This window comes from Alligator sinensis, unplaced genomic scaffold (assembly GCF_000455745.1).
Source record: "Alligator sinensis unplaced genomic scaffold, ASM45574v1 scaffold348_1, whole genome shotgun sequence".
Taxonomy (NCBI): domain Eukaryota; kingdom Metazoa; phylum Chordata; order Crocodylia; family Alligatoridae; genus Alligator; species Alligator sinensis.
Window position 1 is genome coordinate 419,724 of NW_005841932.1, and position 10,234 is coordinate 429,957.

The 10,234-nt window shown below is 38.0% G+C and overlaps 1 protein-coding gene across 1 annotated transcript in view; it reads left to right on the top strand.

The window, feature by feature from the left end:
* Window positions 1–10,234, top strand: part of POLA1 (DNA polymerase alpha 1, catalytic subunit) — a 319,768-nt gene that overhangs the window by 125,849 nt on the left and 183,685 nt on the right. The window contains exons 29-31 of the mRNA XM_006019568.2: window positions 2,525–2,730; window positions 5,750–5,882; window positions 8,781–8,912. Of these exons, the coding sequence (XP_006019630.1) occupies window positions 2,525–2,730; window positions 5,750–5,882; window positions 8,781–8,912 (471 nt within the window). The remainder of the gene's footprint in view (window positions 1–2,524; window positions 2,731–5,749; window positions 5,883–8,780; window positions 8,913–10,234) is intronic.

Genomic DNA, 10,234 nt, shown 5'->3' on the forward strand with positions numbered 1-10,234 from the left:
TTAATATGATTTTATTTTTGGCTGCAATATTACATGGGATGAAAGCAAATCTACTGCTCTATTCTTGTTCTACACATACAAGACAGTATTAGAAATTCAGGTTGGGGTAAGGCTACATATTGCATGACAGTGCCATGCTATGGCAGCAGATATTGAACCATTTCAGTGAAGCATCCCATTTTAAGAAAGCACTTGGGTCACAATTAAGGCAATAGGATATAAGCATGCTTAATTTTAAGTATGTTCCTAAATATTTTTCTGGATTGGGTCTGAGTTAAGTCACCCACTGATGAGAGAACCATTAATATTATTTCTGCAAAAACTAAAATGTATTGCTAAATATTTGTTGGTAGCTTTCAAAATAAAGCATCTGGCAAAGTAGCCTGGCACTTGTGAAAATATATGCTTTTCTGAACCACGTAGTCTTTAAGGCTGCATCCATATGTGGTGTGGATGTTTGGTTCTTCGGGGACAACTAGCAGCAGTGCACCTTGTGGTGCACCATGCTGCCCATGTGTGTGCTGCTCTGCTTTTTTTCTCCCTGGGGTTTTTGTTGTTGTTGTTGTTGACCCCTGGATATCCAGGGGTAAAAAAAAACAACCCTCCATGCTGCTCCCTTGCAGTGCAAAGAACAACTGAATGTGCAGTATGTGGCGCCACAGACGTGTCTGTGGCGCCACATACTGCATGGCTGCACTCATCTGGGCGTGGCCTAAGGTGTCACCTTGCTCTTAACTTAAACTAACATGGCTGTCTCTTTCAAAATCTTTGATAGTGATTCTTGATATTTGTTGTTCTGTTTGTGAGGGATGGATTCATTTAACCTGCCATAGCCCTTCTTGTTCTGAATTCATTTCCATATAGGCTTTTGAATTTTAACAGTGAACAAAGAGATGTGCTGATCCTGATCTTATGTGATTAAGTATATTTTGAGATCATAATTGGACATTAGTCAGATTGCAGATGCTGCAGGGAAGAGTTTTTTTACAACCTTAACCATATTGGGAATGTGTAAAATAATTCCTCATGCATTGATATTTTTGGAACATATGGAAGTCTTGTTTTGTTTCCAGTTACCTTTTTGATATTTAACCCTTTGTTTTCCTTTACTGTTGTCTCTTTTAGTAGGTCATTATTATTCTGGTGGGTCTTCACACAATAGGTTCAGTACTGCTAGCTTAGCTCCTTTTTTCTGAATTTGCTAGTAGACTGTTTTAGTTATGCCTTTTTGAACACTTGCTCTTCAGAATGAATAGATAACTGACCTCTTCTGTGTTAAGTTTACTGAGAAAGTAGCTAGCTTCTTGAGACTGCCATTTGATTTTTCTCAGCCTGCAATATGATGATTCTGTCTAACATGCACCATTTTTGAAAGGGCACAGTCTGTTTGGCTAGTACATCTTCACACCATATGTTGGTGTTTTCAGAATTGACTGAAACTTTTTTATCTCTGTAAATAAATAAGACCTGATCTTAAAATAGAAAGAAATCTATATTGAATTGTAGCTCCCAATTTTCTGTGTTTGGATAAGCTACGTTGTTTGTGGGCTTTTATAAACACCCAGTTTTCACCATGCACCCACATTTCTGTAATTTCAGTTTCATGATTTTGCATTCCCTATATAATTTTTTTTTCAATGAACAAACTGTTTGTTTGTTTTTTTAAAGAAAAAGTCAAGTAGCTTTTAGGCTCTGATCCAAAAAGGGTTCTAAGTGTAGTGATGCACAGTGTTTCTGCACCTAAATTCCGTGTACTATAGATGGGAAGAATTAGGCACCTAAAGTTTGGAATTCATAACACACAGCACATAAAGAAATGAAGATGCTTAAACCAGAAAAGAGGAAATGCTAAAGACGGTTTGTTCCTGAAGTCTTACTTCTATCCCAGGCTTAGGTGCTTTGTTTGGGGATGTAGATGGGCATTTATGTGAGGGTGGGATTCACAACTTGAAACCCAGGCATCCATTTAGCAACCTAAATTATCCCTACCTGTACAGACAACTGGCTCACTTTCTTTTTTGGTAGTAGTAGTGGTGATGGTGCCTGCCTTTTGAATGTTACTATAGTGTTTAGCTTGGTTATTTAGGAAGCAGATGACCTAGTTTTTAGGTTCAAGCCCACATATCCTATTTATAAGACAGGCACCTTAACCACCAGATTAGGGGCTGGCCTAGCTGAGGACACCTTTCGTCTCCCCTCTCCACATTGAAACTGAACAGTGCAGGAAGGAATGCAAGATTCACTGGGCTAGACAGAAAGCAATCCACATGGAATCTGACTCTGTTAGCCTAGTGATCAGGATAGTCCCTTGGGGAAAAGGAGTTTTGGGTTCTTCTCTGTTTCTCATGCAAGATATGTGTTGATCCAATGACTCTTTAATGTAACATATCTAAAGCACTTAGCTGTTGTATGTGAAATCTTGTGCCTTTCTCAGGGGATGAGTTGGTGTCTATGTGCCACCGTGCCCTGCTTTTCTGTCTGACTTTAGATTAACAGGGCTAACTACCTCTCTCTACTCGCATAGATCAAAAGTGAAGTAAACAAGCTGTATAAGTTGTTGGAGATTGATATTGATGGAGTCTTCAAGTCCTTGTTACTGCTGAAGAAGAAGAAGTATGCAGCTCTAACTGTGGAACCAACAGGAGATGGGAAATACATTACCAAGCAGGAATTGAAAGGATTGGATATAGTCCGAAGAGACTGGTGTGATCTTGCAAAAGAATCTGGAAAGTGCGTTTTCCTTCAGTTTAGGCTTGTTTTTTTAGCTCATACTGTAAATCTTGAACAGTCACAAATGTTAAAAGTGATATACAAACGTTCAGTAGTGTTTCTGTAAGGGAGACTACTGGTTGTTAACCAAGAACTGTATTGATTCTAAAGAATATTGCATCATCAAATTAGTGAACAAGTCTATAACAGTTTGTACAAGTATGCTTACATTTTAACAACATATTTTGCATTTTCTGTCCTGTAGTTAGGTGACTTTACATTTATTACAAAATATATGGGCTGCTTGCAGATGTTAACCCCCCCCCCCCAACAAAAACAAAAACAAAAACAAAAACAAAAAAACCCAACAAAAAACCAACAAAAAACCAAACACAAACCTTGCTCTTTACTGCAAGAAGCAGCATGTTTTACTCTGCAGTGTCTGTAGAGATTGGGTGCTTCAGCTGGGCTTTTTTGTGTCTTATCTAATAGCTTATTGAATCAGCTCTTAGATAAAAGCACCAAAAAAGCCCCACTCAAGTGCCTGATATATACAGACATTGGGTGAACTGGGCCCAACTGATGTACTGTCTCTTATGGGCATGCACTGGGCTCGCATGGGATCATGCTGAGTTTAAAGTAAAGCATCGCTTTTTTTGTTGTTGTTAAACATCTGCAAGCAGCCTTGATATCACAAAGACCTTTAATATGGAGTATCTTTGTCGCTAGTTTGTATCATGCTTTAATTTGAACTTGTGTCATGCGGCCAGCATTGGACAGCCTGGTATCCTGGACTTCAAAGTCGCACCATGCAGCCCAGCGTTGGGTTGATGCGCTTGCAGCCGGGACAGTTGGAGACTGGAGAGTTCCCCAGTGCCCAGCTGCACACAGCCTGGTGTGGAATTGGTGTGTATGCAACCTGGATTGGGGAGCTCAGTGGTCCTCAGCTCCCTGTGTAGCCAGCTGTACATAGGCCAGGGATTGGGGAGCTCCTCATCCACAGGTCCCTGTGCCCTGGTAGATATGCAGCCAGCTGCCTGCCCAGGAAAATGAGTGATGGGAATTTGAGGGATTTTATCCCAGATCCCAAGAATCGAGTGTACTGCCATGCCAAACTTTGAATGTCTGGCTTGGCAGAATGTGCTGTTTTTGGAATCCAGGATAAAATTCCTCAGATCCCACTGCACAATTAAATTAACATCTTCTAGGCCACTGACAGGCATTAAAACAAGATGCAAGGGTGTCTCATATGTGATCCTAACAATCATGCATCCTGGCGCACACAGGCTTTCGAGAGTGGGAGAACTGGATACACGTTCAACTAAGGACATGATGGGAACCAGCCATGAAGTTATTACACATGTTTTGTGTAGTAACTTTTTTGCTCATCTCTGGTTCTGTCACACCATTAATGGAATCAATGTGTAGCCAGGTCACTACTTAAGATGTGATTAACCAGTTAATCACATCTTAAGTGTAACATGTCAGGGATCCTAGGGGCCTCCTTTCCTTATGATTTACGTTGTAAGGAAACTGAACTGAGGACTTCCAAGAAATATATACACCCATGTGTATGTAAATGCATGTAGATGTTTGCACATGTTTATATATTCATGCATTCTATGCTATTTTAAAAGTTTTATAGATTTCATAGACATTAGGGTTGGAAATGGCCTTGTGAGATCGTTGGATCCAACCACCTGCCCAAAGGGCAGAAAGTCAGCTAGGGTCAGATTACCCCAGCAAGATAATCATCCATTGCTTCTTGAACGTGTCCAGAGTAGGTGCTTGCACCACTTCCGGGTGGAGTCTATTCCGGACTCTGGAGACTCGGACAATAAGAAGTTTTTCTTTGTCCAGTCTAAAACAGTCTTCCAGCAGTTTGTGACTTGTCTTCCGTTGGGGTGCTCTGGTGAACAGACATTCTCCCAGTTCCTGATGCACACCCCTGATATTCTTATAGGCTGCCACCAAGTCTCTCCTGAGCCTACACTTTTCCAAGCTGAAGAGTCCTATGGCTCTTAGCCTCTCCTCATAAGGCCTGCTCTCTTGACCTCTGATCATGCACATGGCTCTCCTCTGGACTCTCTCAGGCTTCTACGTCCTTCCTAAAGTGTGGAGCCCAGACCTGGATGCAGTACTTTTTTGACTGACACTTTTATAGGAGGCAGGAGATACTAATTTGCTAGGCAGTTTCTGAACAAAGAGGTTATGGTCCCTGCCCTGAAAAACTTGTTTAACAATTAAGATACCTTTTAATTTTTCTTTAAAAAGAGGATACATTTTATCAGTGCTTGATTATTTGTGGGGGGGAGCATTTCCTATGCATAATGCTGCACAATGCCATTCTTGCCCAACTTATTAGTTCTGAAGGAAGAATACTCTTGATTGGACCAAGAGGTGGTCATCTAGTGGCTGAGTCAAATTGTTTCGTGCAGCCTCTTGAAAAACATTAGTTTAAATAACTTATGTTTCTAAATGTGCCTAGAAATGAATGCTTCTTTATATTTGTAAATATACACTACACACTTGCTTACTGTTCTTAAAAGACTTGCATTTTCTAAGAAAAGATGCATCATAATAGAAGCAAATTTCTCCAAGTTAGGAATGTATTAGTAATTAAAGCTATACAAATGTTTGTCAGTGTTCTTCAGTGACTAACTCTACTGCAGCTGGCAGACCTTCCAGCTATGATTTTCCAGAAATAGGCAGGACTTTTTGCTTGCAGTAACTTCATGTTCTAAATTTCTTTCATCTTATGTACCTGTTGTGGATTAGTAAATGTCAAAACAAGGTTCGGGAATTAAGAGCAGTTTGGTGCTCATTTAAAATGGTTTTAAGGTTAAATAGGAACTTGAATTTTCAGTACATTAATGCATGACTTTAAAAAAGGAGAAGTTTACAGTTTTGAGATAAAATTTGTCCTCAGTTTGTTTCTGCATTTTGAAGATAACCTAGAGAAAGCAGAATAGTATAGCCTTCTTTTAAAAACTAGGATATCGTTTGTGTGTTTAATTTTTTTTATAAACTCTTTTTGCAGCTATGTAATTGGTCAGATTCTTTCCGACCAGACTCGAGACATAATTGTGGAAAACATTCAAAGAAGGCTAATAGACATAGGAGAAAATGTGACAAATGGCAGAGTCCCAATAAGCCAATTTGAAATCAACAAGGTAAATGGTATTACTGATCAACTGCTGTTCAATGATTATTTTAAGTTTCTTTTTTGTTTTCTGAAAATAGAAACCCTTTTTACGGTTATAGATGCTTTCAGGTGTTATAGTTATTTATAATTACACAAATCTCACGCATGGGACAAATGATTTTCATATTTTTGCTGTGATTTTTATCTTTCTTATCAGTAATCCAGACCAGTGGTGGTACTAGCCCTTGACATAATAACATATCAGAAATTAAATTAAATTAAAATTATTTCATTCCAGTTGCCTTGTTGTCAATTCAGTCCTCAGTTCCATGCTTCTGAACTGTGCAAATTGATGCTTAGAAGTCTGCATAATACATATCTCACTATCTTGTGCTCATCTCTGCTTTTACATTTTAAATTTATTCCAAATTTGTTCTTAAGTATTAGCTCATAGCATTTGCACTTTCCTTCAGTATTCAAAAATTTCTCAAGCTTTCTGGTTTGAAAGCAGGGAAAGATTGTTTTGTAGCAAATTCAAAACATTTCCAACAGATTTCCAAGTAAGCATCTTTTTTCCTTCTCCCCTGGAGAGCACTGACTTAATAGGATAGCTTTTCCATTGCTAAAACTTCCCAAACTTTTTGAAATCAGTAGTGATTTTAAGGATATCACTTCTCTTCCAGGATTTGTCAATTGTTAATTCTTGCAGCCACTAGAAGATTCATTATGACTTCTATGTTGTAGAGTTTTCACAAAGGTTCAATAAGAATACTAAAGAGTTATCTGATAGCTGCATCCTGTTATTTCCCTCGCCACATCTCCAACGTTCTTCCAGAACAATTTAGTTCTGGAGTCTGTCCACCATATGTAGCAGTCTTCCTAACTGACCTCACTCCCTCCAAAATTTGCCTGTATCATACATTTAATTAAGTGGGGGTGAGATAACATAAATATATAGGATTTAAATATCATTTTTCTTTTATTATCATGCAGATAGATGTGTGATAACCATTATTCCAGATGGTCTCCCATTGTTCCTGATGGCCTCTTTCGCACTATTTTCTGATCCAGTGTCATTGGCTCGCTTTGTCATAAACAATGGGGAGGGGGTTTTCTATATGGTTATTTAAAATTGCTTTATTTAACACAGAACATAGGCCTGTATTTCATAACTGTCACCAATATTTTCTCAAATACTATCAAATTTCTACAGATGGAAGTGTATCAGTTGGAGATATTGGAAAAATAGGATTTTAATGTCACCTGCATTATGTTGTATTACTTCAAAAGAGCTACTCTTTGAGTAATTGTCCAAAATGTATTATACCAATATGTTCCCAGGTATTAAAGTTTCCTAATAAGTTATTAGTAGTAAATTTGTTTTTTTATGAAAAGGTGCTACAGATGATGGGTATGAGCTTAATTTCTTATGTGTATGATCCCAGTTATTCAATGTTGTTGTCTTAAAGGGGTAATTATTGAATTTGGTCTAGCAGATTTCTTTAGCCATGGTTATATATTAAGTTTGACTGCTAAACAGTAGGTTTGCTCTATCTTTACTAAGTGCTTATTGTGAGTTGGTGTTATTTAGTAAACCATATTTCTAAATTGGCTGGCTTGGTAATAATATTTAATGTTTGGAAGTATTAATCTCCCCACTAATCTCCCTTGCTGAGGCTTTTCCAGGATAGATTTTTTGGATCTAGGTTTCTTATTTCTCCAAATAAATTTGTTTATCGTAGTATCTAAGAGATTTGCTGGCACTATAATAACTGGAATTTGAAATAGAAAACTAATTCAATCTAAAATATTAATCTTAACTGCTGCAATTCTACCTAACCATGACATTTTATATTTTGACCTATTATCTAACTCCATTTTGATTCTTCAGTCAAAGGAATGCAATTATAACTATAAAAGTCCTGCCATTTTTTAAGTAAGAGTCACCTCTGAGTATTTTAATGAAGTAGTTACTCATTTATATTTACTGTATAACCATATTTTATTTATTTCTGTGTATCTGGTCCTACCCCAATGTGGGAAGTGACTTTTCTATCCCAGCTTTTCACAGCATCCATTGTCTTTACTGGATTGCTTTCTGGTATACAAGTTAATGGTGAATAAATTAGCAATGAAAACTTGCAAGCTTTCATGTTGGTACCAATATAGTCAGCTTTTCTTTATTAAAAGTTATTGTCTGCCTTTTTCTTGAGGACCAACATGTCTACAAATATTGTACTAGCACTTAGTTTTAGTTGTAATTTGAAACAAGAAATTATCTCCTGTTTAATTACTGCATACTCTGGTATTTTATTGCCTTAGAAATATTAAGTGTTAAACACCTTGACAAATTATACTGATAAAATTGCAAATGAGCATGGCAATAATGAATTTTAAAAATGAAATAATTATAGAAATGAAAGGAAAAACATTTAATGGTGAAATTCTAGATTATGTTGAATGCATGAAAATATTCAAACCCAAATGTTTTAACACATTTGTTACAAAGTTTATTAGGTATTACTTTTATAGTTAGAATTAGCCTTTGCAGTCACAGACCAGTATTCTTTCAATTTTTTTATTAAATTCTGTTTTTAACAATTCTGGTTATTTTTGACTATGCTTGAGTTTTTATTATGTCTTTGTTTTTCAGTTAGTAATTTTTAAATCATAGGATGTTCTTACAACAGGAACACACCCCCCCCCCCCAAACTTGTATGTAAAACCTGAAATGTTGGAAAGATGACCGCTATTTTCAGTGTTTTGGATGTATGTCATGCTCTGCATATGCTTTCTGGTGAACATAGAAGGATGATGAAGTTAGCTACTTTTACCAATGCCTTTTTTTTTTTTTTTACTGCATAGAGTTGTCTGTCATGTCATTAGTATGTTTTTCTCAAAGAAATATTTTGCTTTGATCTTTTAGGCATTGACAAAAGATCCTCAAGATTATCCTGACAAAAAAAACTTGCCACATGTGCATGTTGCCATGTGGATAAACTCTCAGGGAGGCCGAAAGGTGAAATCAGGCGATACAGTGTCCTATGTCATCTGTCAGGTAAAAATGTTGTGACTTATGGCTAACTACCATTTGTGAGATTTTGGGAGACGGAAGATGAAGTCTGCTCAGCTCCTTCCTTTATCTTGGTAATTGTACTGAATTTTAAAGGAAGACTATTAAGTCATGTATGCATTAAATATGACAATGGTTTGTAAGATCAGAAAGACCATTGTGATGATGCTTTGTCCATTTGCATGATCCAGACCTTAGGACTTCCCTGAATTAATTTCTGCTTGAGCATAGAGCATTTGTTTAAAGAGAGGACCAAGTGTGATTAAAATATTTCCAGTAAAGGACATTCCATTATGGACCTTGGTAGGTTTATTTCATTGGTTAATGACCTAACTATGCTTTGTCTTTGTTACTGGATCTTTCTGCGTCTTTGCTTTATTAGATTGGAGAGGCCTCTATTTTCATGTTTCTGTTTCCAGCATAGTCATCTTTTGACTATCCCTAAGCAAAATAAATTTGAGTTTCTTATGTCTTTCATTATGAGGTAGGTTTTAATCTGTTAATTGTTCCATTGGCTCTTCTCTGAGCCCCTTCCAACTTTTCAACTTTCTTCTTGAAATGATTACACCAGAACTGGTTACTTTCGAAGTTTCCAATTTACGCTTCTTTGATTATTGGCTGTAAAATACCTTTCAACAGGGTACCTTTCTCAAGTCCCAGCCCTAGCTGCTTTTCAGCAGTGGCCAAGGCTGTGTGTGCAGATGCACATGTACTTGTTTTGAGTGCATGCATGTGTATGCGTTTATTTAATGGAAGGCCATTTTTGGTACCAGTGGCTTCAGTTCATAGAATAGACTTTCTTCAGGCTCTGCCTGATGCCTTTACCTCTCATCAGTTTTTACCAACTGCTAAGGCGACATCCTGACAGGTTTCTAAAGTAATGACTGGGTTTCTCTATAATGACTTGGCTGTTGGGTCAACATTTTTTCTATGCCTACATGTCTGTCTAGGTGATTGTCACAGAGCACCTCAGTGCTCTGCTCCTAGAGAGTAGAAACTGCCAGGGAGAGAGAGCCCTGGCAGAACATATTGAGCACAGCTGCGGGTTGCCGGGGCAACTAAGAAGAGCCAGCTGCCTGTAGGAGGCAGGGCCTGGCCCTTATAAAGCCCAGGGCTGAGGCCAGGCTGGCAGTTCCCTGCCAGCAGCCAGAGGGGCAGGAGCTCCTGGAGCTAGGAGGTGAGCAATGCAGGAACTGCTCTAGCTGAGAGAAGTATGGCAGCTCTGAGAGGTTTGAGCACCATGGTTTAGCCAGGCGGCTGGGAGTTAAGTTGTTACAGCCAGAGAGCATGTGTTTAAGTTATAGCAA